Here is a 26,218-nt window from a genome sequence, read left to right on the forward strand (position 1 = left end):
CTTCAGCAATCCCCTGCTCTGACTGTCACGCACGCTTTGGATTGTGTCCTGGACATGCTCTTTGGCTTGGGGAAAGTAATAACCCGAGAGGATCTGTGTTTCCCTGGGCTGAACAAATATGATTTTTCATAAAAAATAATCAGGGAGGGGCAGAACTGCGCTTGGCAGCAAATGTGGAGTGAGAGCCCTGCACTCCGGGGCCAGGCAGCTCTGCATCTGCCGGGTGGGAGAGGGGGAAGGAGGAGAGGGGAGGGAGATGAAAAATCACTGGCAAAGAGCAGGGCAGCAGCACTCAGAGGCTAAGTACCTCCCTTGGAAAGAAGGGCATCGCCTTGGTTCGCTCTCTTCAAATGAAGAAGAGAATTTTAGCCAGCGTTTTCTTTCTTCTCCATCCCCGGGGCTCATAACTGTAAATGAAAGGTTCTTGGAGCAAGTAGCGGAGGCTCAGACACTGTCATCTTCTGGCTAGATTCAGCCCGGGGATAAATGGCATGGAGGGAGTGTAGTGGAGCAACACTTGATTGCATTGTTTGAGTTCTGACCTGTGTTGTCTCATGTGAAAATGCTTCGCCGAACATAATTTGATTTAGGTGTGCTCCACGCAGCCCTGCTGTCCTCCCCCTCCGCACTCTCCTCCCATCTCTCTAGCCTTGCAGATAGCTGAGCGGGAGAAAGAACCCCTTGAATCCCCATTTTCCCTGGCCTCTCCAGGCCCTCCAGGTCTTTGGCGGCTCTGGCTGCTTTCTGGCACCTGTGTCAGCGCGCTTGGAGGCTGCGATCCGTGCGCTGACTTGCAGCATGCATCCTTTCCAGCTCCCCCAGCACCAGGGCTGGGGTTACAAGGTGATGCCTGGCTGCCTGAAGCTGCGAGAAGCTGCAGGCTCCAGCTGCGGGGCTGTGTGCGTGAGCCAGGTGGAAAAAAAAATAGCACTTCTGCTTGGTGAAATGCTACAAGAATATCACCCTAGTGTGAAACTAGAGAGGCAGACGGCACTGCACATTGCATCTGCTGGAGTATTTGCGGGGGTCTGCACCACTGTAGCTGCTGCTGCGGCTGCTGTCAGTGCCCAGAGCCCCACCTTCCCTGCCAGCATCCCGAGCTTTGTGCCTGGGGCTCCGTGGCCATGCTCAGGGCTGAGATTTTGGCCATGTCCCAGCAGCTCCTCTGCACATTCGTGCACCACAAACAGTTCATTGCTTAGCAAGGGGCTTGGGCGTTGCTGGGCCAGCGTCAGAAAGGTGTGAGAGCGATAAAATGTGAACTGAGCTGCTAGCAGGGTTTGCTTTACCTTCCTGCAGTTTCCTTCCTAGCTTTCTCTGCAAATGGAGGTTGTTTTTTATCTTTGCAGCAGACAGTGGCTTGTCTTAAAAGTTGCTCCTCTGCTGCTGCTGGTTCCGCTTCTTCCCTGAGAAGCAGCCCCAGGCCGGGAAGAGCCTTCTCTGCCCCTTCCCAAACCTTAGACACATGCCTGGGTTCCCCCTGCCCTTCTAAAGGTGGTATTAGGAAATGCAGTGTATTTTATCAGCCTGTATATAGGCTCAGACAATGCACCCAAACCCCTTCAGGTGGGAATTTGGCAAGCTCCTCAGCAGCCACAAGCACCTCGGTGCCACCTGCAGTGGTGGCAGGGCAGCCTGGTGGACGCTGCTACAAGTGGAGACGCCTGACTGTGCCTTTAAAGAGAATCCTTCAAAATTTGCTCGAGGACTTGAGTCTGAATGAGAGCATCAACCTTGAGGTTTTATGAAATTAAAGCTCGCTAGCATTAATCATCATTTGGATCCGCTTCACTGGGTGCCTCACGTTGATTTACCCTGCGAGAAATAATGCCTTTGCTTCGTCACGGCTAACCACCTGGGTCCTGACGGGTTAAAATCCGCAGGCTGAAACATGCATGCTGCCCCGTCCCTCCTTCCTTTCCATTCACCTTCTTCCTTTCTCAATACTTCCCCTGAGTTTTTTCCCTTCCTTTCCAGCACAGGCCTGCTTGTGGCGTAAGGAGACGGGCGATAAAGGCTGCCCGGTGGTGCCGTGGGCTGCAGCTTGTGCTGCGTGGGGCCGTGCGGCTCCCCTGGGCTCTCGCTTTGTGTTCAGCACCTTCGAGGTCTCGGGCAGGAAGCAGGGTTTGGGCTGTGCATGGGAAAACATCGCTTATTGTCCCCTCTCTGCTGCCTTAGGCGCTGGCAGCAGGAACATGCAAAGCTTTCATAGCGAGTGGAGAACGAACAGGAATTTGGGAAGGAATCTGATGCTCCCTGTGCGAGGAATAACCCCAGCCCTGGGGATTAGGAACTTTCCTGGGGACTGGTGTGCCCTGGAGCTGCCTCCCTCCAGCCTCCCCCTGTCTGTTGTGACCCCGCCGCGTGTCTGATCCCGTGTGGCATTCGCTTTGTTCCTCCCTCTGTTTGGTGACAGCGATGCTCCGTCAGCTGCAGTATGGGGAAACGCACGAGTTTACCGGGATTTTTCGTGTTGCCCCTGAAAAGCAACACGAGAGGGGTTCAGGCTGTGAAAGCCGAGGTCCCGGCAGCGCTCCGGGCCCGCAGCTGGCTTGTTCCCCAGCCCGGGGGACGGAGGCTGTGCCCTCGCAGCTGGCCGGGTGACTCAGGCTGCAGACCGTCAATAGGAATCGGTGGTGGGTGGCACGGGGGGGGGGGCTGCTGGCAGTCAGCTTCGCTGCTCAGCCTTACCCGCATCCTACATCATCAGGTCTGTGCCATGCTTACAGGGGCGCCTGCAGTGTCCCTGCCCTCGAGCGGGCGGCTTTGGGAGCGCAGAGCCGTGGCGGTGACCCCCGTGTTAGCGGGGCAGCGTCCCCCCGCTCTGTGCCCGACGGCCAGGCACAGGGGGGCCGTGTGCGGGATCTGGGCAGAGGGCAGGCACCGTGTCCCGGAGGTGTTACGGCCGCGTCCCCGCCGCCTGCCTGCCCTGCCCTGGCCGCCGGCCAAGTGGAAGTTTCCGTGAAGGCCAGCCCATCGCCGCGGCCGCGCATCCATCCCTTCAGCCTGCCCGGGGAGGCGAGGCACCAGCACCCGGCCGCTGCTCGCTGCGCGCCCTGCGCCCATCGGGAAGGGAAGGGCGCCTCCAAAGCCCCCCTCTGCTCCACCTTGGGAGCGAGGGGGAAGGCCAGGGACTCAGGGACTTTGGTTATCGCTCCGGGGCTGGCTGCAGGAATCCTCCCCTTATCGCGGCGTCGCGGAGGGGACTGCCAAGGCGGAGCGGGGACTCCTCGCCAGGACCAGGTGTTGAAGCTCTCCGGAGGGGCGCAGGGGGAGAGCGAACGGGTCCTGCCCGGGAGCAGCAGCCCGTGATGCTGCGCTGGGAGTGAAGTCAGCCTTCATCAGCCGAATAGTTTATGCATGAATCGAAACTTCAGACCTGGCAGGGTGGGGGAACGCGCAGGATCTTTGCTCTTTTCGAATGCTCTCGCCAAGGAAGGAGGAGGGGATAGAGGAAATAGCAGCAAAATAGGACTGGGGAAGCGGGGAGAGATTTGAGAAGCTGGATGAGTTGTTCGCTCTGTTATTGCGAGGAGCCAAGTTCCTTAAGCATCTCCTGGTGGATATTAACAGAGAGCTGTGGAGACCGGAGCATTCCCCTGGACACTCGCAAGCTGTAGCTTTAAGACTGTTTTACAGAGGACTTGGGATTTCCAGTTTTCCTGCGCCTGGTGGAGTATTTCAGGGAGTTACAGGATTTTCGGGTCATGCACCCCCTTTTTCCTTTTTCTTCCTCCTTTCTCTTCCTCTCTTACTCTTTCTTTTCATTTCAAAGAGACAAAGCTACTTCAGTTTGGAGCACAAACATATGATCAGCACATGGAAATGTGGTAATTTGGATGCATTCATGATTGCAACAGATTGAAGAAATTAGACCAGACAAAGAGCTTTTTTTGGAGGAGGAGGAGGCAAGGCAAGGAGGGAGGGAGAGTGGGTGAAAGAAGGGGACGCCACCGAAAAAAGGGACGGCCGTGACACGCGGATGCTAAATATATCCCGTAGTAATGGAGAAGGACCGGATTTCAGGTAGGCTATTGATCTTTTAATATGTTCTGTTCTGCCTCTGCCTTCCTACCTTTCCAGTAGCTTCTGCACTTTAAGAAGAGAAACAGCCACGCTCCGGCTCGGTTTCAGCAGTTTCTTTTATTTATTTATTTTTTGCAACGTTTCCTCTTTGCTTTTTTTTTTTCCATCCTCCTGAGCCCTCTAGACAGAAGGTGGTTCCAGCAGAAACCGGGGGGGAGCGGGGGAAAAAAGAAACTGCTCTCTAGGTCTGGATTTCATTTGAGTCTCTCTCTCCCCCCTCCGTTCCCATGTGCCGCTCGGCGCGGGGGGATGAATGCTGAGCCTGTTAGCTCGGAGCTGCGAGTCGGGAAGAGGGAGGAAAAGAGCCGAGCTCTTGGCATGGAGACGCATTTCTGCTCTGAAGGTTGGCTCCTGACTTTGTGTGGCTGTGCGTTGCGGTTGAGCTTTCTCTGTCTGTCTCTTGCCCTCCGGTGCCCGCTGCCTTGCCGGGGGGGAGCTGCAGGATGCGGCCCCGCGGGTGCCTGCGTGTCCCGCACGGCGGCCGCTCGCTCTGCAGCGCTGCCGGCTCGTGCTTCGCTCCCCTCACTGGCCGAGCACGGGGTGCTTGGGGTGGGTGGGGGGCGGATGGAGGGCGCCTCAAGGAGGAAGGAATAACTCCGTCTTGTTCCCCAGCTTCCCTGCAAATCCCAGCTAATGGTGCGTGCCTGCGTGCTTCCAAAACCCGCTCCCAGGTGTGCTGAGCTGGCGGGGAGCGGTGTCTCTGCAAGCTGCTCCTGCAGCAGTTGCAGGGTGGCCGCTCCTGTGACCCTTTATCCCGAACAGCAGGGAGGTGGGATGGGCAGCACGGTGGCACTGCGAGGCTCGGGCTCAGTGCGTGCGAGCAGGACGGCCGGGATCAAAGAGGGACAGCGAGGGGCAGGGGCCAGCAGTAAAAGCCCCGGTGTGCTGCGGCCGACGGGATGCCACCGTGGGTCTCCCTCCTCCATGCTGAGCCGGCGTGGGCACGAGGCCTCTCCTGGGCGTTCCCAGGCGGCTGCTGGGCATCGGCGCTGGAAGGGAAACCACAGGGATGAGAGGAAACGCTCAAGCCAGGGTGGAGCGAAACTGTGGCCAGAGAAAGCTGCTGCCATGGCTGGCCCCACGCAAACCTGTGGGGCCCCATCCAGGCACATGGTGAGAGCCCCTGGGAAGGCGACTTACCTGCAGGAGCATCCTCTGCTCCTTGCTGCCTTCGAAGAGCGCAACCGATGCCTCCTCATCCCTCTCTCCATCTCTCTTGCTCGTGCTTTCTGCTCTGGTTTGAGCCACTTCAAAGCATTCCTGAGAGCTGCTCCTAACGCAGCGGCTGGCGTGCGTTTCGGCAAGGCAGTGCCTTGGGCTGGGAAGCCCTCTGCCGCTGCGTGCAAGCCTCTGCGAGGCAGGGTTTGGGGGAACAGGAGGAGGTGGCAGGGTGGCTTTGTTCCCCTTGCGGCCTTCCACATCTCCTGTTGCATTCTCGGTGCACCCCTGGGTTCCTTCCTGCTGTGCAGTGGGTGCTTTGCAAGAGGTTGCTGGCGTGAAAAGGACTCTGATTTAGGGACGTGGTTTAGTGGGTGGTAGCGGTGGTAGGGGGAAGGTTGGACTGGGTGATCTTGGAGGTCTTCCAAATTTCTAGGAGTTCTGGCTGTGGTGATGTGATCTGAGGCTCTTTGTTCCCGAAAAGCATCACAGATGGGTCTCCCCCAGCCCGTAAGCTGCTGCAAGGAGCACAAGCCCCCTGCCCAGGCTGGCTCTGCTTTTGGGGCTGCAGGCAGGAGGACTCTGGGTGAGCACGGTTGTGCAGAGATGCACGAACTCATGCTAAGGCATGAGCACGAGCAGCATCTGCGAATTACCAATGTCCAGGTGCGTGCGTGTTTCACTGGCCTGTGTTGGAACTGGCTCAGCTGTGGGTGGTTCAGATGTGGCAGAGCTGGGGCTGCGTCAGGCTGGGGTCAGGACGCACAAACAGGGCATGGGGAGCGCGCCCCGTGCCCTAACCCAAGGAGCCGTGCCCGGGGGCTGGATGTGGGGCACGCGTGTGGCTGCTCCGCTCGGCTCAGGCAGGGGCAGGCTGTGCCTGGCGGGATGGGAAATGTAATGAGGTAGGAAAATCATCCTTACTGGGGCTTCGGGCACAAAGCTGGCAATATCATGGGGGAGGAGAGGATCAGACCGTAGCTCGGCTGGCTGTATGTCTCCTTCAGAAGGCGCTGCCCAGGACACGGGCGGCTGGGCTCTCCCCCCATGGGCAGGCAGCGCTCCCAGCACAGGCAGTGGGAGAGCCAGAGCTCCGGCCTCGGTGACTAAACCGAAACATGACTCAGATGAAAGCAGATCTGTGCAGCGCTGGGGGCCACGTTCGTCACTGTTCTGGCCCTAAGCATGCTTTTAATTAATATTCTGCTGTGGGTGGGAAGAGCTGACTCTGGAGCTGACTGTGTCGCTGCCGGACGGGGTGAGGGCACCTCGGAGCGGGTGGGAATTGGGCCTCTTCTCCTCCTCGAGGGCTGTTTTCCCACAGCCGCTGGAGCTCAGCACGTCCCATGGGGTCTGCGCCGCCCAAGCAGAGCCCAGGCTTCCTTGCAGCGGAGCAGTGTCCCCAGTCCGGGATCCCATGACGGTGACAGGCGCTGTGGGTGAAGGCCCTGAATGCACAGGGTGATGCTGGGGCTGTGCCTGGCGCACTGCCTGCTCCAAGCAGCGAGGGCTTCCTCGGGCTCTGTGATGAGGCACTGGGCTCTGGTGGTGCCCTTGGGTGCAGGTATAAGAAACACCCTCTCGTACGACGTGCCGATTCCTTTTAATCCAGTTAAACCATCTCTCACACGTTTCTACACGCTAATCCTGCATGAAAAGCCTAAATCAGATTGGTTTCCAGGCATCCTGCTCTGGTGGTTTGGGGCCGGGCAGCTGTGCCGGGGGCTGCGGCCCTGCTCACATCTGTGCTCCGCTCTGCCTTTCCGAGCGCTTTGGTGGCAGCAGGGGTGCTCCTCGGCTGGAGGTGGCTTTCCTCAGCAGATGGCTGGTTTGATTAGTCCAGATCTTTCTACAAAGCCCTGATTGTGAATGCCACGGGGCCCTTTACCTCTCCTTGAAAGGAAAGGGTCAGCAGCATGCCAGGCAGCGGGGGTCTGGTTACTGCGATGAGGGAGTGACGGGATCGGTGCAGCCGTCGTGGGAAAGGAAGTCTGATCTCCCAGGTAAATTATTAATGCTGCCTTTAAAATTACACTTTGCGAACCCAGTGTAGAAGTTACTAAATGATTAGCAGGTGATTGTAACACCTGGATGCAATGAGTGGCATGTACGAGGTGCAGGGCCCAGGAGCAGGCAGCCAGGAGTGCTGGAGGTGCTTGTAAGCAATTTGCTGAACTCCAGAACAAACGGGGAACTGTTTATTAACCCACTGGTGATCGTGTCGTAATCTTTCAGTTATACAAAGCACCACCTGTGGGTATATGCTTGTGTGTGCATATGCATACAGAGTTTAACATGTTTTATGTGTCATTTGTGCACCTAAATGATCAGAGCAGTGAGAAGACAGCCCCTGCTTGTAGCGTGGGGCTTTCGGAGGCTGCGCAGGCAGCAGCTCTCACGCTGAGTGCATCAAGACCGAGCATCTTCGGTGGTCCTCAGAGCCCCGTGGGAAGCACCACGTGCCTGCCCTGAGCAGTAGGGAAGGGGACTAGCGATCCTGTGTGTGAGTGTTGGAGGTGTGAAGGGTTGGTAGGAGGGAATGTGCCGTTTTGTCACTTTTTTATCCAAGTTAATCTTTAAAAAGCATGCAGCAGGGTTGGGGTTGCTTCTTATCACTCTATCTTTTCTGCTTCAAGATTTTTGGTGCCGCTGTTGTTCCTAGGAGATGGCAGTTAGGACAGTGACATATTGCTTTTTCATGGTCTTCACACAGCTGTAGGCTCTCCCTTACCAAATGTGTTTCTTTTTGCTCTGGCTTGCAGCATGGGACACCAGGTCAGGCATTTGCAGTGTTGGTGCTTCTACCTTCCGTTAGATCCCACCACCTTCACCCAGCCCTGGTACCCTGGATGCTTTCCTGCCTGTCCTGCCTTAGCTGTCAGCCACCGAGATGTCCTTAGTTCTTCCCTTGCTGCCCCCTGCTCCTACCTGGTGCCCACACCCGTGGTTTGCTGCGGTGTGCAATGCCGTGTCCCCCGAGTGCCATGCACCGCAAAAAAGCCTGCAGCTTTTTTTGCCAGTGTTCTTGTTAAGCATCTGCCTTCACCCACTTCCTAGCTGCTGTGCAGTGACCTGTTGTGACTGTGGGTTTTGGCTCAGTTGATAACCAGATAGATCCCATTGGGCCTCCTCTCGGGAAGGGTTTGGGTTTTTGGGGCTGCAGAGCTGCCTCTGCAGACAGTTGTGTTTGCAGCGTGCTTGGCTGCTCCCAGCCTGCTCTCGCCTGGCCAGTGGATGCATTCCCGCAGTTGTCTGAGGCATGTCAAGGTATGAAGCATTATCCATTTCCTGATGTCTGCTTTTAAATCTGCTGGAATTTCTGCTCATCTCCATTAAATACGATCCCGCTGTGGCGCACAGCTCATCTCTGGCCTGACAGCGGAGGTGACGGTTCTCAGCACCGCTCTGCTGAGCTTGGCAAAGCCCGGGGCAGGAGCTCCCTTCCCGCCTGCCCTCCTGCTCCGTGCTTCGCTAGATGACTTGGAGCCTCCCAGCAGAGCGATTCCCATGCTGCTGGGGTGAGGGAGGACGTTTCTCATGCAAGTCAGGGCGCTTCCAAGGTCCAGCATACCATAATGCTGAGTAGGAGCAAGTACGTAGTTAGGGAAGTATGTCTGGGTCAACACATGTCTTCTGTTGCCTTAATGATCTCAGAATCACAATATCTTTGTCCTGTTGGCTTCTCCATGCTGTATTGCAGCTGTAACTAATGGACAGAATAATTTGTTAGAGAGCAGCGATGCCTTGGGCTGCGAGCAGTGCAGTGGGGCGCGGGGCCCCAGCATCGTACGGACAGCAGGGAAGGTTTAATGGGTAGCGAGTCCCGTTGTATGGTACGATGCCTGAGAAAATTCATGCTAGATTTCTTGCTCTGCCTCAGATTTCCTGTAACTCCTTGGAAAATGGCTTTTGTGCTCCCATTACCCCTTGATTTTGAGGCAGGATCTGGCCTTTGGGGGTCTGTGCTGAAGCTCTCTGCAGGCAAAGGAGCTTCTACCCGTGCTTTTAGTGCTTGGTGGGTACTCCGCAGAGAACAGCCGAGGGAGATGGTACCCTGTCCTTTACTACATGCTCAACCCATGTCCCTCGATAACATCTCCTTTGCACCGAGCTTCTTGGGAGCCAGGCTCTGCCCCTGCTTCTTACCAGAGGTTGTTTGCACGTGCAGCTTCCTTCCTGAACACCCGCACAGAAGGGCGACTGAGTAGGCCATGGCATCCCCTCGCTGGCACTTCGGGCTGTCCCCGCTCTCTTTATTTTGTCTTGGCTGGCACCTGGGTGCTGCGGGCTGGCCCAGGAAGGCCTCGATGCCCTGCTGGGGCTGGGGCTGCCATTCGGGTGTCACACTGCTTCACTGTGACAGGCAAAAGGACTTTGGGGTGCCAACGCCAAGAGCGTTGTCAGAGGCATACAAATAGCTCTGTTTTGTGGCTGGGGGGAGAACGGGAATGACTTTGCAGGCGAATAAAATGCATTAGTTTTACAAGCAATAATCACGCAATAAACCTGAAAGTGGATTTTTTTTTTTATTTTATTTTTTTGCTAAGCCTGTTCTGTATCCACATGAAGTTGGTGCTACATAAGCAGGCCTGTGTTAATTTTGTGATCACATCCCTACCAGAGAGCGTCTAAACTAAAGCAGTAGTTCTGGGAGCAAGCTCTGGGTTCCAGGGAAACTGATTTGGGGAGTGATAAGCGTGATTCCTCACATGGGATTTGTGGGCTCGGCTGCGTGTAACATGCTCTCCTTCGCTTTCGATGAGTGCAGTTCAATGAGTGCAGGACACGCTTTTTTATTAGTTTCAGATGCTTTTTCGTTCCAGGGCTGCGTGTTTCAAGTTCTTAGCCCTGGTTGCTGGCGCGGTGGCTTTGGTGACATTGGCTGGTGTGGGGCAGGTGTCGGGGCCGGGCACGTGCTGGTCGGTGCTGGGCTTTCTGAGCTACTGTGTAAGCACAGGGCCGGCCCGGCAGACGTGGGATGGGGATCTCGCAGCGGCTGAGCCGCTCGGATGAACGTAAAGCCTTGGCTTACAGGCGAAGTGCATTTGAGTTTGTCTGGAGCATTTATAAAACAAATGGAAAGAGTTAAAAAACTGAATGCTTGGCAGAAATGTGTGCTTTGAGGAGTACCAGGGAAGCTGGAAGGCAGCTCCTGTGCAGTCGGGCAGTGTGGAACTGCAGCGTGGGAGGCCTGGACCGGGCCTGGGATCCACGCTTGAGCCCAGGGCCCGTTTCTGCTCTCCCCTGGGGCTGGTGAGGGGCAGCGGTGCTGTGTGGCAGTGTGCTCTGGTGCTGTGTGGCAGCTACATGGCAGTGCCAGCGCCCAGCGCTCTGTGCCTGTGTCCCGGATTTTGTCCGTGTGCCCCTGGCTTGTGTGAGCTCCAGCAAGTCACAGGTGCCCTCCGCTCAGTGTCTGTGAGGTGTTCGCTGGGGCTTTGGGCCGTGAGATGAGGGGAAGGGCCTGCTTGTACGTACAGCTCTGTACCTGCACCTTCTGCTGAAGCACCCCTTGCTGGCCAGTCCGTGAAGTGAGCTGTTCTGTGGGAGAGTTTTGTGCAAATTGTCTGTTCGTGATGTTACTGTGACAGTGGGCGCCCAGCTCTGGTCAGCCTTTGGGTGCTGACTGCTGGGTGCACCCCGAGACAAGGTCCTGACACCACCTACAGCGATGGGGCGAGCTGCCTGGGGCTGTGCAAGTGTCTGCATCGGGCCTCCCAGCCCAGAGACCCACGTCCTTGACCACGCTGCCTGTAAAGGAGAGGGGAGGCCATTTTAGCAGCTTCAGCCCGTCTTTGCAAAGCTACGCTCTGCAAAGTGCTCTCCAGAAACTCACTGCTGCTTTTTAGCATGCGTGCAGGGAGGATGCCCACAGAAATATCCCAGTGGGCTTCCTTGAACCACCTGGGTGCCTCTGAGAGGCGGGCAGCCGCGGGGCTCAGGTGGTGGCCGACCCTGGGCTGACTGCGAGACCCCAGCATGGGTCGTCCAGCGCTTCCAGTGAGCCCGTCAGCAGCTGCATCCCAGCGGTACTGGTCACTGCTTGCCAGCGGGCTAAGGGTGAGTGTCCCTCTCCCCAGAGGCCTGCACCTCGGATCTCCTCTTTGGCACAGCTCCTTTGCTCCCAGTGACTCTTTCCTGGCTCAGAGGGGCCAGGGGAGCTGGAGATGTGCAGCTTGGGTGGGCGACGATGGGTGCAAGGCAGTGGTGGCCTGGGGCATGCAGCTGGGACTGTGGCCACCCAGGCCGGGAGGGGGCGGCGTGAGCCTGCTGCTGCTGCTGCTGTGCCTGCTGCTGCTGCTGCGCCTGCTGCTGCTGCTGTGCCTGCTGCTGCTGCTGTGCCTGCTGCTGCTGCTGTGCCTGCTGCTGCTGCTGTGCCTGCTGCTGCTGCTGCTGCTGTGCCTGCTGCTGCGCCTGCTGCTGCTGCTGCTGTGCCTGCTGCTGCTGCTGTGCCTGCTGCTGCTGCTGCTGCTGTGCCTGCTGCTGCTGTGCCTGCTGCTGCTGTGCCTGCTGCTGCTGTGCCTGCTGCTGCTGTGCCTGCTGCTGCGCCTGCTGCTGCTGCGCCTGCTGCTGCTGCGCCTGCTGCTGCTGCTGCTGCTGCTGTGCCTGCTGCTGCTGTGCCTGCTGCTGCTGTGCCTGCTGCTGCTGTGCCTGCTGCTGCTGCTGCTGCTGCTGCGCCTGCTGCTGCTGCTGCGCCTGCTGCTGCTGCTGTGCCTGCTGCTGCTGTGCCTGCTGCTGCTGCTCGTCCTGCGGGAAGCCCCCACACTATCCGCTTTGGATTTTACTTCCAAAAGTAGGCACAGGACTACATTCCGCCTCTGGAAAAAGATAGATGATTGTTGGGGATTGCAGCAGAGGGAAGTCCTCTGTGTGTATACGGAGGCACTTTATTTGTTAAAAATAGATGGGTGTTTTTCACCACGTTGCTGAAAGCATCTGGGTTCCCCTCTCCTAAGCTGATCAGATTTTGGCACAGCTTTTATTTAGCAGTGAGTCAGGATTTAAACTGTACCAGGAGGGAATGATCGTGTGGCAATTAGAAGCAGGAATTTTGGAGTCCTTTTCCTGCTCCTCCACTAAATTACTCTGCATCCTTATGTAAATCATTTAACACATGTGCTCTAACTTCCTATATGGAAAATGAGGTAGATGCTTTCCGCTTTTCATAGACAGACACTTCAGGATCCTCTGCCAGGCAGCTGGGAGGGATTTGTCGTGATAAAGCTGGGAATTTGACCCGTTTGAGATGCCGGCACCCCCGTGCAAGGCAGGGCTGAGGCTCCCTATGGGGTAGAGGCAACTCCTGATGTTGATCTGAGCTGTGGGGCTTGTGAGTAGCTGCACATCAGGCTGGAGATGTGAATGGATCTCACCGGACCCGTCTTTCATCTGTGCTGGGGAGCATGGGCCAAAGAGCAAGAGTATGGGATTTATTCCCGGGCTGTGATGTCCATCCGTCGGTCATCACAGGCAGGGGAGGTGCAGGCAGAGCTTCCTCCAGAGGGACTTTGGTGCTGAGTGGTACAAAATCACCAGCCAGTGCCTTGTTCCCAGCTGGAGCAGCACCAAACCCGGGATCATGGCTCTGCTCTGCTCACCGGCAAGAGCCGTCCGGCTCTCCTGCCTTCACCAGGCAGACAGGAGGGGACGTAAATCTGCTCAGCCTCCCCTGCTACCTCAGCTGGCCTTTCAGTGCTGTCCCTTCTCTGCTAGGGGAAGATGACCTTCTCCTGGTACGACATACCGTTGCCCCCAGTTTGTCACCCTGAGTCCCCTTTCCCTGACTGTAAAGAGTGCAGTGGTTTTGCTCTCTTGCTTTCCTTTTGCCTGCAGCTTCTCTCACCTCTGTGAGGTCCATGGCACTTGGAGCAAGCGAGGCTTGTAGAAATGCTCGCGAAAAGGGCTTGTGTTTAAGAGTTCAGTGGCTTATTTCGGTAGAGACAAAGCAGAGAACTGCTAGGCCAGGAAGCAGGAGGTCTGCAGCACCTGAAATATTTACCATTTCATTCCCCTCTCACGTTTCAAGCAGTTCGAGTAGAGAACTGGTCAGACCCGGCTCTGGCTACGTGAGAGGCGCTTGCTGACCCCCTGCTCCCCAGGGAAGGGGGCCCTCCTGGAAAGTGCCGCGGCTGGTGAGCAGTTGGTTGTGCGTAGGGTAGGGTTTTTTTTTCCATAAAACTTTAAAAATTCCCAGTGAGTGGAGAGGGAAAGTGAACTATGGGAAATTAATTGTGTATCTCGTGCTCTCAAATGAAACACACCCTGGGGAAGGCAATATCCTCCACCAGAGGAACAGCAGTGTTGGCCCCAGACCAGGAAACCCTTCCCTCTCCGCTCCCCTGCGCAGCAAGGGGTAAGTGCTGTAGGGAAATGCGGCTCCTGGGGTCCTCTCTCCTGGCTCTTTGCCCCTCGGGACACCCACTGGAGTGCCCTGCTGAGTGCGGGCTGTGCTCTGCCATCGCTTTGCCCTTCACCCACCAGTTTTTTCCATCGGACTGGTGTTACTGGTAGTGCAGGGCTCTGTACTTGAGCTGCTCACTGGTTGCGCTCTGAGAGCGTAGGCGACGTGGCTGGGTCTCCAGCGATGCCCTCAGGTTGGCTCAGGTGCTTGGCTTGGATGTCTGCTCTCAACCTTTCTCCAAAATGAGACAGCAAGAGGTAGGTCACGGCATCGGTGAGATACACCCGTGCACCTGGGGCTGTCCTGAAGCTGGGTTGCCAAAACTGGCCTTTTATCTCCCAGTCAGCCCCAAAATGGGGTAAGACCCACCTCTGGTGTCCTGTGCTCATTTATATTGCTGCTTCCTTAGCTGGGAGCCACGTGCAGGTCCGGGGCAACTGCTGTGGCTGTGCCACTACCACACAAAGCGGGCCACGTCCCCACCAAGGGGCTGCGGCCGTGTTTCGAAGAAGGGGAAACTTCCCTGCTAGCCCCAGCGGTGCTGGAGGCAGCTCCGAAACGGGGCCCTTTGCCTGCAGCTGGAGAGGAAACCTAATCTTGCTCTGTAAAAAGGCAAGGAGCTGACAGCCAGATGTGCAGGGGACACGGGGGGCGGAGGAAGGGGGTGCACAATGGCAGGCGCTGGGGAGTTTTTGATCGTGGGGGCTGGAGGGGGGCGAGGGACGTGAACGGACGGGAGCGCTGCAGCCCGCTCTGACCTGCAGGAAGAGAAGATGGAGCGTTTTGGAAAAAAACAGCTGTGAGAGGCAGAAAGAGGAGCACCAGGAGTGCTCTGCAGCAGCAGGAGCGGGGACTTTGAGCTCTCCCTTGCTTTGGCTCGGTGCCTTCCTCCCCCTCCTTGCTGCGTGCGGCGTTTCCTCCCTGGGGGCCAGCGCAGCCCCAGACCCCGTTCCATGGCCGGCGAAGCTCAGGCTGCAGAGCTCCCCGAGCTCTGCAAGAAGCAGTGCTCCTGGCTCAGCGGGCAGGGCGAGAGGTTTGGGAGGTTTGTTCTGCTGCTGGTTACCAGCTTAAACTCCTCTGGGAGTCTGAGCAGCGCCCAGACAGCCCGGCCCTGATTTTCTGCATTGAGAGGGCTCATTGTGCAGCACTGCCACATCCAAACCGAGCAAGTTATTTATTCCTTTTCCTTGTCAAACTCTTTTGTGCAAGGCTGAGCCTTCTCTATCTGGCTGCTAGTGCCCCGCTGCTGGCCAGAGCCACTCTGTGCCCCGACAACAGCAAGCGGTGAACATTGCACAACATAAATAATGGGAAATCCGGTCCTGTGTCAGAAGTCCCGTTCAAAGGCACCTTGGCTGTGCTCAGGACGTTCTGGCTGACGGATTTTCCCATGAAATAAAAAGTGCTAGCTGTTGACGTACAAATGCATCCGAAGTGTAAGCTTTTACTGTCAAATTTTGCTGCTTCTGGCTTAAAATCCTTAGGGCACGGCAGTGTAAATGAAGGATAGCTTTAGGGGGCAGAATTTGCCTGAACTTGAGCAGGAGTTCACTTTGTTTTGAGTTGGAGTTCAGGTCGTTTTTCTGCCCTGTGACGATGCCTCTGTCACTTCGGGAGCTGCATGCAGGAGGAGCTGGGGGGGGTTCAGCAGGACCAGCAGCAGCAGGGCTGTGCCCTCGCTTGCCTCTGGCCACCTGGGAGAAGCTCTTGGAGTAATGGAACTCTCTCACGCTTCCTTCCCCGTTTGTAATAGTGTAATATTGTAATAAAGTAATAGTAATTACATTAAACTGTGCAAGTCAGCAGTGTCTGCAGGACGCACAGAGTATGGCAACACTCGTGAGAAGGGCTAGGATCACGCGAGAGGCTTGGAAGCACCACCTCCCTCCAAAGCCCACGGTCCTCTTCTACTGTTGGCAGTGGGGTGCTTTAGTCAGTGGGATGCAAATTAATCCAAATCTGCCTCTTGGCAGAGCACAATCCAAAATTCCATCCTCCCCGAGAAGCCTCCCCGCACTGATGAAGCTGTATATTCTAACAGATAAAGGTTTAGCATCTCTTTGTCTAGTTGCAAAAAAAAAAAAAAAAAAAAAAAAAAAGAGAGAGAGAGAGATAGGAGATGTTGCTACTGGAAAGTTTTACTCCTATATTTTCAGAATATAGGAATATCACAGGTAGAGCAGTACAGGCACTTGTTTCTTTCAGGTGTACTTGTGAAACCCTGTGCTCGTGCGGACATCCCCTGGGACCGTGCGTGTGAGCACAGGTTAGGGGCTGGTGCCTGCCCTGGCAGTGCTGAGTGCTGGGCAGGGCTGGGATCGCCGTCAAGCGCCCGCTGCTGCACTGACAGCACCTGGAGCCCCTCAGGGAAGTCCTCAGCATGGCTTGCTCCAGGCCGACTCTGCTGCTGTCAGCAGCCCAAGGCTTTGGCCCCGGTGTTTCACGGCTGTCCTGCACCGAGAGCCTGCTTCTGCCGCAGGGTCCTCAGCTCCCAGTGACCGTCACGCCTTTCCCTCTGGCTGCTTTGGGTCTTAGCTCACGAGCCCCTGACTTACCTCTTCACATCCTCTTGGACGGGCAAGTATTTTTCTTACCTTTAGGAAACATAAAATGAATTAATGTCCAGGATTGCCAGTATCTGTTATGCTGTTGTGAGGCTTATGTGCGGGTACGAGCATTTTTGAGTTAGCATGTCTGATCCATCACTTAACCCATCAAAAATACCCTCTTCGTGACCCTCTCCATTCGTATTGCATGGATTTAAACAATAAAGCTAGTCTGGTTTTCAATCATTTTCCTGGCTTGGAAAAGAAAGCATTGAAAAAAAAAAAACAACAACAAAACAGAACAGAAAGGCCCTCCTGTTTTCCACCAGAGACGCAGAATTTGCTCGGCGGGGAGCTGGTCTCTCTCAGGAAGCGCTGGAAGTGGCCTGTTGGATTTTACACCCTGCTCATCAGCTGCATCTGGTGCGAACAGGAGGATCTTGCGTTGCGAGGACTTGGCTGTTTTCTGCTGAATAGGAAGTTGTCCTTTTAATGTTAAGAGTTAAAGACAGACTCTCAGCTGACGTGGGCTCTCAGCTCCACTGACTCCAGCAGCTGAAAGCGTCTTCCCTGGCAATTCTGCTGCGCTCGGCGTTTCCCTCGGGTTATGTAAACAGCCCTGCTTTATGGATGGGGCCGGGACGTGCGATCCGCAGCTTGCTGACTGTCCCGTGCAAGATGCAGAGCTGCTGGAGAGCCTTGGGCAGCGCCGAGGGAGGGAGGAGGTGGGTGCTGAGCTCTGACAGTGGCTGCAGCTTGGCCCAGTGCCTGCTGCTGCCAGAGAAGTGCTGGGAGCTGAAAATGGAGCGTGTGTAGGCAGGGTGCCCAAAACGTGCTTTGGTACTTGGCTGGAGGTGTCCCTCTAGAAACGTGGGCTCATGATTTCAGAAGGCGCTGAGTGTGTGACATGGAGTAGGTAGGAGGGGATTGCTCGCCTCTACTCCGCGCTCATGGGACCCCCCCTGGAGCCCTGCGTTCAGCTCTGCGGCCCCCAGCACAAGGACAGGGACCTGTTGGTGTGGGGCCAGAGGAGGCCACGAGGATGCTCAGAGGGCTGGAGCACCTCTCCTATGAAGAAAGGCTGAGAAAGTTGGGGTTATTTAGCCTAGAGAAGAGAAGGCTCCAGGGAGACCTTACAGAGGCCTTCCAGTGCCTAAAGAGGGCTGCAGGAAGGCTGGGGAGGAACTGTTTGTCAGGGGGTGTGGTGACAGGACAAGGGGTAATGGCTTTAAACCAGAGGGTAGGTGTAGATTACACATTAGGAAAAACTCTTTACTCAGAGGGCGGTGAGGCACTGGCACAGGCTGCCCAGAGGAGCTGTGGCTGCCCCATCCCTGGCGGTGCCCAAGGCCAGGCTGGATGGGGCTGGGGGCAGCCTGGGCTGGTGGGAGGTGTCCCTGCCCGTGGCAGGGTGTTGGAACGAGGTGGTCTTTAAGGTCCCTTCCAACCCAAACCATTCTGTGGTTCTACGACAGTCTGGACCTACAAAAATCCATCAGGAAAGGTGCCAAGAAAGCCAGGCTGTGCAGCATCCATGCTCCTCAGGAGTAACTCAGGGCGCACAATTGTTTTGTAGGTTCAGGTACAGCAAAATGAGCAAGCCAACAGAAACAGCGAAGTTCATCCCCAGGAGTTTTGGCTTCCTTGTGTGGCTCTACCTGAAGTCCCTTGCCTCTTATTTCTGTTGACAACTCCTGTGCCTCCCTAAACCCCTATTGCAGATGCAGCTTTCCACCAGTTCAGGATGCTGCAGGAGCTTGACCCGCACATCTGCGGCACCAAAGGCACCCCGATCAGGTTTTCCTCTCCATGAACGCGTAGGAGTCGTGTTTATCTCTGTGCTGGCAGGCGGAGGAGGATGCCACACCTCTGGGAGCTTCTGGGGGCTGGGTGGAGCGGGGCAGTGGAGGAGCAGCACGCGGGCTTGGAGCCGCTTTCGTGGCTCTGCCTTAAAGCCAGACACTGAGATCTGGCACGTGTTTCCAGGGGCCCTGGGGAAGGAGGGTGACAATAAATCTGGGCCGTGAATAACAGCCCCTTGCCCTTCTAGTGATTTCTGACATGCTGCTTTTTGATGACAAATGGAGCCCCGGGGTGTAATCCACGGGGGCTCCTCTTGGCTCTCCAGCTGAAAGTGCTCGCTGTGCGTGGGCTTGGCTGCAAGGAGCCCCCAGCTCTGGGTGTGAAGGTTGGAAGGGAAAGGAAGCAAAAGCACAGATAATGCGTTGTGGGGCTTTCTCATTGCCAGGCTTGGAGATTTTGTTGTCCTCAAAATGTGACTGTGGCTCTCTGCTCCGGGGTGACACCGTGGCTGTTCCTAAGGGACCTGCCGGTGTGTGTGGTTCCCCCAGGAGAGGCCCCAAAGGGAAACGCCGACCAAGCACACCCTGCGAATGCCTAACAGGTCTAACTGCTGGGGCAGGAAATTCATCCTGGGGTGACTGGTGTGCGCTGGGGGAGCCCTTGTGATGGGAGAAAGACATCCAGTCCTCAGATGTGGCCGAAAGATAGAGTTACTGCCTTGTAAAAGATCAGGAGTGGTAATGAGGGAGCTGCAAAAAGGTCCTCGTCTTTGGGAGCAGAAGCTCTGCAGGAAGCCCCAGCTGGTGTGGGACACCTTTAACCGTGGTTGGCTTGGGTTGCTTCCCCTGGAAGAAGCCCGATTCACCCCTGGCTAAACCACCCTGCTGCTGCTGTGTAACCACAACGTGAGCACTGTGCCCCTTCCACCTCCCCTGAGACCTTCCCGGCAAACCCCTGCCTGTGCCTTCGTGCAGGGGTTGTGGCTGCTCCCAGTTGCTGTCTCCTTACAAGACAGGGTTTATTTCACTTCATTCCTTGTCAGCCTTCCTTGAGTTTTGCCAGCTCTTTTCCCTATGAGCCAGAAGACTGTTAGACATAGAAGGAAAGCGCTGCGTTCAATGTGCCTTTTAAATGCCTAATTCAGGAAAATGAAGTTTGTTAGCGCTGCTCTGCCTCTGAGCAGATGCACTGCGAGGGGTGTGCTGAAGGAGATGTCTGGTTCTCAGGATGGGGATGGGTTGTCGTCGCATTCTTAAGACCATAGATACTCGGCATATCTGGCATGAGAGAGCTGGGCTGGACTATTTGCCTTCTTTAGCTACTGGAAGCAATCCAGCCTGCCAGTTCCTGCAAGCTCATCCTGTGGTTTAGTGGATAATACTGATCCTTGTTCAACTCCCACGCCTTTGTGCCTTCCAAGCGGATGGGGAAGACTTTGCAGAGCCTGTACTGCGCACAGATCCCGGCTCTTTGCTGTGGAAGGCACAAGTTTTCATTATGCTGTGGAGTGCTTGCTCCGGAGTTTTAATAAAACGTTAATTATTGCACGGGAATGACCATGAGAATCATGACAGGTTGTAACTGGTCAGCGCGTCTAAGTGATGTAGGGTAGCAGCAATAGCTGAGGAGGAATGGTTGCTGCTTTGAACTTAATGAAATGTCTTCAGGTGCTTCAACAGGAGTTGGTCTCCTCTGCTAGGACGAGCCTTTGGTGTCTGTGGCAGCTTCTTGTGTGTCTGTGCAGCCGACTGCAGGTGGCACAGGGCTGCTCAGCTCGGGGCTGGCAGCTGATCAGCCTCTGGCTGCAGCGAGGAGCTGCTCGAGCCTGAGTTCTCTCGAGCAGCCAACAAGGCTGCTGAGCGCTGTGAATCAGTGGGACGGCTGTGTCAGGGCTGATCGCTGGGGATGAGTGTGCAGGCTTTATTCTGTGATTGCACCCACGGGGCTAAAAGCCACGTGTCCCAAACCGAGTGTTGCTCCCAGCAGGCCGGGCTGATCCAATGCTGTTCCTGGTGTGTTCGTATCTCAGCTCCTGAGCAGCACGGGGCTGTTGGTGAGGCTGTTCCTTGTCTGCAGAGCAGCTTCGGGCTGGCCTTTCCCCACGAGGTGCCAGGGGACACGGTGTGCAGCAGGGCTTCGGCGAGCAAGAGGTGATGTTGGCTTCAGGTGCTGGGATGTCCCCTGGCCTCTGCGCCCAGGGTGGCAGCGGGGTGCAGATGTGTCCCCCAGGTAGGGTGGAGGAATGGGGTCCGTTTCAGATGAACCTCACCAAAGCTGTGAACGCCAAAGCTTTTGGCCACGTCTGACCTGAGGGTGCTGTAACCGCAACAATGCTGGCCTTGGTTCGTGTTATCAGACTCTGAGCCTTCAGGTGAAGGCAGGACAGAGGTTGCTGCAAAGAGCATGGCAGCAGCAAACGCATTGAGAGAGCTGTGCAATTCTGCTCCCACTTCACCCAAATCTGGGTGTGTATAGAAGATATATGAGGTGAGCAGATTTTGGTGTGAATGTGGCTGGCAGCAGACGCAGATCTTGGATTAAACATGTGCCTTGCAAGAAAGAGGCTTTCTTGAAGCGGACAGAGAGGCCTGCTGTTGCCGTGCAGCCGCGCTCATCACCAGCGCTGATGTTAACATCACTATCAACATGTTTATGTGAAGCTTGGCTGCAAAATAGCTCATCATCCTCAAGATTTCTCAAGCGAGTTCACTAAATACTTCTTTTACTGTGCTGCCAGGGGCTCTCCCGGCAGCCAGTGAAGGAGGCGGCGTTTGGCCAAAGCGATGCCTGGCCCGGAGGTCCAATTCCCGTGTGCCTTAAATCCATCTGCAGGCTGGCGGGGGAACAACTGGGTGCTCTTTTCTCCTGGTAATTGTCTGCTTTATGTGCAACCCAGCCGCAAGCCGCTTCCATGGCACCTGTTTTGCTGGAGTTGCATGTGAACGTGCCCCTGGCAGCATGCCTGCAGCCCTCGCCGAGCTGCCCCGGCCCCTGGGGGCTGGTGCAGGCATCGTGAGGATGGGCACAGCCCGGCCCCGCTCCTGCAGCGGGTCAGCACCCTTTGCTCCGAGCTGCCCCGGGCTGCTCTGCGCCCTGAGCGCTGCTCTGTGCTGTGCGAGTTCGCTGTCAGCCCTCCAGCTGGCAGGCACCGCGCTCCCGAGTTGTAAGCAGGCATTGTGGAGAAGTCTGGTTTGGAAACTGCCGGCAGCAGTGGGGCCATAGCTGCAGACTTTGGACGCGAGATGCCCCTGGCAGGAGATGCACAGCTCTGAACGGAGAGCCGGCGGCAGCCGCGCCGAGCCCTGGGCGCAGCTGCGGGTGACGAAGGACCCGTGTGGGAGGTGTTGCTGATGCTTGGAGGCTCGTGTTCCTGCCGAGGAGGGCTCAGCAGTGACCCGGGCGCAGGATCCAGGCAGCAGGGCAGTTTTATTCGACTCTGAGGAATGTTGTCTGGTCGTTAAACCAGCCAAATTGGAGTACTGTGGTGTGCGGGGATTTTTCTGGAGGCGGGGGAGAAGGAAGGTATGTAGAGACAGAGCTCAGGTCTGGCAGATTACTCCCGTTTGTTAACATAAATGCTGGCTGTATCGGTCGGCCCCGTGATTCCTCGTCTGGGAATAACAGCACCCTTGAGCTTACAGACACTGACAGTCCCTGCCGAACGGGACGCGCTGATGCTTAATGCATGCAGCTCCTTCCTCCTGTCCTTCCTTTGCACATAAAAACACTTCACATTTGGTTTCTCGCTTGTCTGAACTTCTGAACAAGAGCACTTTAATTCTGCTGGTGGAGCGTCTGGTGCCGTGATCCGTGGCCTGCTGGGGGTATTACAGGTGCCACTGGTGCAAATTAAAATGAACAAACAACAAACGAGTGTGGCGAGGCCAAGTCTGTGGGAGGCTGGAGCTTGTGGAAGCGATGCAGTGTGCAGGCACCGTGCGGACTTCGTGTTGTTGGCTGGTCTGATTCATTTTGGGTGTGATGGCGGTGGCCACAGCTCATCGGAAGAGGCGTTTGGCCTCTTCCCTTTTCCCTGCTGGGCTTGGCCGCAGGGGTCATGGGTGTGAGCGGAGCGCGGGCTGTGTGCAGGTGGAGATAAAGCAGCCCTGGGTTGTCACCGCAAGGGAGCGGGCCCAGCTCGGCTTGTTCAGGAAATTTTGACGCTGTACTCTTCATTTACAAACAAAAGCAGCAGAGGTAAGGGCCCTGGGGCCTGCAGCACGATGCCTGAGGTTTTGTACGCCAGCCCAGGGAGGGGCTTTGGCTCGCAGCTGATGGCCGGAGCCTTTTCCTCTGCGTGGGGGCAGAGATCAGCTTATGACAACGCCTCGTGGTGCCAAACGCGAGTTGAAAACCCGCGGCCAGCCCCACGCCAGGCTGGATCCTCCATCCTGCCCAGGTGCGTGTCTGGCTGGTGACACACTGCTCCAAACCTCTCCCAGCTCCAGGACCTCCCCAGATTTTTACTCTCCCTCTTCGTTGGCGAGCATTTCCTGTGGGGATTTTCTCCCCCCCTCACACTGCTCGCTGGGGCAGAGCTGGAGCCCCCTGCTCCTCTCCTGCTGCTCGGGGCTGGCTCGGTGCCGCCTCTCTCCGGAGCTGGTGCTCAGCCCCCGGCACGCTCCCGGGCCCCTTTCCATCTAGGGCAAACTCTGCAAGGCAAAACGCTGCTTTTGGCCTGCTTGCAGCAGATCTCTGAACAGATTTTGGATCCTCGTTTGTTTGTGGAGGCTGAAATCCCCGGCGTCTCCCACCCACGTGTGCCAGCTGCGGCTCCTGCCAAAGGGGGCTCGTGGAAAGCAGCGCTGGGACGGGCCGGGGGGGGGAGAAAGCCTGAGGTGCCCTGCCCTGGCCGAGCCTCGGTGCTGACCCCATCCCCTGGCAAAAAAGAGGCTGTGCCAACATCAACATCATCAAGTCCCTCGTGTGATAAGGGCTTAATCTTAGAAAAAAAAAAAAAAAAGAGAAAAAAAAGTGCCCTGTGCCAGGGAGCCTGCGGGCACAGCTGTGTGCGTGAGAGGTGGGAGCAAGCAGAAGTGGCTGAACGCATGAAAGGGAGAGAGGGGTCAGAGGAAATTCTCCTAAAACCTTGTATTTGGATCGATTTTTTTTTTTAATTGGCTGTGCAATTTCTGCATGCGTAGGAGAGACTGTGAGCAGCGCCTGGTGTCACAGAGATCGGGGGGGGGGCAGAAGTGGTGGGCTGGGGGTAGCCCTGTGAGAGGGGCCCTTTGTGGTGCCCTTTGCCCTGCGCTGCTTCTCCAGCAGGACAGTTGCCGGAGTCCAGCCCCGGCTGCTTCTGCTTTCGGGGGGTTTCCCTCACACGTGCAGCCCGGGCTTGGTGCCTCACTGCTGCCCACGGCTCTGCTCGCCGGGGCCCTGGGGCCAGTGTGGTTACCCTGGGGTCTGGCTGGGGGGGATTGTGTTGGTTATAACTTGGGTAGGTCTGGTAGTGTTTGTGGTAAGTCGAGAGAGGACGGTTGGTGAGAGCTGAAGGCCAAGGCCCTGCCATACGCGTGGGCTCGCTGCAGGCAGCTGGTCAAGCCGTGCGTGCACCAGGCCTGACGGGTCGCTCTTCCCCCTTTCACTCCCCTAGCCCAGGGGCTCGTTATGGGACCAGTCTTCCGCCATTTTCTGTGTCTGTCCTGGCCGTGCTGAGCTCCTGCGGCAGGGCAGGAGGAGGAGCTGAGGGTCCCCTGATCAGCCGGCAGCATCAGCCACGGGGCAGTGAGGAGGCACCCAAATTCTTGTCCACGTGGAAAGTGGGTTTGGGCAGCGCTGCCAGCCTGCTCGTGCCCCCTCCCCATCCCTGTGTCCTTGTGCCCTCTTCCCATCCCTGCCCGCTGGAGCCAGGGGGACAGGGGAGCTGCTGGTGGCGCTCAGCACTGTGTGGATGCAGGTCACCGCGCCTCAGCATCCCCACTGCGGGGTCTGACAGGGCTTTGTGCTCCCAGGGGGACCGGTGGCAGTTCCACGGGCATTTTCAAAGACAAGGAAAAAAGAGGGAAAAGGTTTTTCCCTCATTCCTCTCCTCCTGCCCTCGCTTCCTTCCCCATCTCAGCGCCATGCGCCGAGCTCCTGGCGCTTTGTCCCTGCTGCGCGGAGGAAGCCGAGTGGGCGTGGGGCTGCGGTTGGTGTGGGAATTGTTCTTATCAAGCTGCTTTTCGTCAAGAAAGAATAATAATAATAATAAAATCTTTGATGGTACCAAGGGAACTCAGGAGGCGCAGCTGCCCCCGAGGCCTGATCTGCGGCTCGTGGTGCTTCCTGAGCCTTGGCTGTGAGTTTTTAGGGTCTTTGTGCTGCGGCAGATTTTGTTGCGTGCCTGAAATATCTCAAGAGGAGCCGGGAGAGGCGGCCGGGGGCTGGCGCAGGGAGAGCGAGCCGCCGGACACGGCTCGCTGAGAAGCAGGGGAGAAGTATCAGAAAAGCAAGTTTCCTGCCATTCGCTGGTGTATTTATGGCTGGAAAGTTTGGGGTCGGAAAGGTCGTGAGCAGGCAGCAGAAAGCGGCGGTGGCTACAAAAGCCGCTTTCCCAGCTCGTGTGCTGCTCTCTGCGGTGGGGACGGGAGGGCCTGGCCGTGCCGTGTAGGCCTGGTGGCCCCGAGCGAGGCAGCGGGATGGCGAGGGGCGGTGGTGGCAGCCGTGGGATGGAGCGGGGCCACCAGGCACAGCCTTGGCACGGGGTGCCCTGGTGTGGCCGCCTTTGGGCATGGGACACGGTTCTGCAGCCAAGTGCGTGCACGCAGCCCTGCCAGCTCGCTCCTTCCTGCAAATTCTCCCAAATCAGGGACTGCTGGGAAGCTTTCAGGAACAGAGAGGCCTGTTTCCAAGGGGTTCGATGTGAGGCTGACGCTCACCTCCCCCTTTTTGCCTTGTGACCACCGTAGTGCACGCATGGTGGGAATGGCTGGGAGCGCTTCTCTACCTCTGGGAGCAGGCGCCCTGAAACCTTCTGGAGCCAGGGGCACCCCACAAACAAGCAGGAGGGCTTTGCGAAGGGGAACACGCCGTGCCGTGCGTGTTGAACTCACCAGGGGGTGAGCAAGGTTTCTGAAGCCTCTTGTTTCCATTAAAATGTCTGTGCTGTCACGCAACCGGGCTTTCGTGCTTGTTTGGTCTTAATATTAAAATGGAGTGGTTAATAATTAATACTTTATTTCATAATTGAAGTAATTAAGAAGGTTTTCTGCTTGGATCCTAAACCACTGCACCTCCCGTTTTCTTAAGAAAGACTAACCTGAAAATAAACGAGGAGAGCAAGGGCACGAGGCTGGGGTTGTTTTCCCTGCGTGAGGCTCAGGCAGATGCGATTCCTGACCCTCTTCCCATTTCCTTCCCGTGCAGGCGTCCCCCGACGTTTAATCAACACCAGAGAACTGCGCTTCCCTTCCCAGGCACCGCAGGCTCCCAGCCCTCTCTGCCAGCGTGCTGGGGACCCCGTGGTCCGGCCGGTGGCGGGGGGGGGACATCTCTGTCCCCATACGCCTGCTGCAGTGGGCACCGTGCCTCGTTCCTTCCTAGGGCCGGCTGTGCCCCACCTCGAAACCTGTTTGGCTTTTTGCCCCCTTGATTTTGTGGAAGTCCCGGTATTACTCCCATTGCTGGCTGTTAAAATCTTCCTCTAATTTCCAGCCCGCAGCTCTTAATGCCCTGTTTATGTCCCAGCCCTGTTTGGGTTTGGATTGAGGTTTTTTTTTGTTGTTGTTCCCTTGGTAACAGTGATCTTTGCCCGCAACACCTCTTCCCTGCGGCGCATCCGTGTGTGCGATGTTTCCAGCGGTCACATCCCCTCCCCTCCCAGCCCTCCTTTCTGCCCGCTTTCACTGGTGCTGGGTGGGCAGGATGAGTCAGGACAGAGCATTAGTGATTTCCGCTTTGCTGCTGAAAGTACCTAATTTACTGCATTTTAGGAGCACCCTCGCTTTGTCTGTACCGCGTCAGTGGCTCGCGGCCGTGCCGGGACCCCCGGTGCAGCAAGGTCCTTCCCGCTGCTTCCCTCTGCTCAGGAGCAAAGACTTTGCCAAAAGCCCTTTAGGTACTGACCTTCAGTCCCTCTTCCAGATTTCATCTGTTTCTGTTTTCCAGGCTCCAATGTCATCCAGATTTTATTTATTTATTTTTTTTCCTGCAGCACCCGGGCTCTGTTTTTGCAGCCGTGGTTTCACAGCTTTGTGGCACCGGGGGATGCGATCTGGCTGCGTTTCCTTTATCTAGAAAACCAGTC

The 26,218-nt window shown here is 56.6% G+C and overlaps 1 protein-coding gene across 6 annotated transcripts in view; it reads left to right on the forward strand.

Annotated features, from left to right (window-relative positions):
• SEPTIN9 (septin 9) overlaps window positions 1-26,218 on the forward strand; it is a 129,511-nt gene that overhangs the window by 33,443 nt on the left and 69,850 nt on the right. The window contains exon 1 of one of the 6 annotated variants that reach the window (XM_083804821.1): window positions 3,008-4,026. The exons of 4 other annotated variants lie outside the window; for them this stretch is intronic. In XM_083804821.1, coding sequence (XP_083660947.1) covers window positions 4,005-4,026 — 22 coding nt within the window. In that variant the 5' untranslated portion in view covers window positions 3,008-4,004. Of the gene's footprint in view, window positions 1-3,007; window positions 4,027-4,299; window positions 4,430-26,218 lie in introns of those variants that run through there. One more of the 6 variants, XM_083804818.1, reaches the window with a different exon arrangement.

The sequence above is a fragment of the Anser anser genome, assembly GCF_964211835.1.
Source record: "Anser anser genome assembly, chromosome: 19".
NCBI lineage: Eukaryota > Metazoa > Chordata > Aves > Anseriformes > Anatidae > Anser > Anser anser.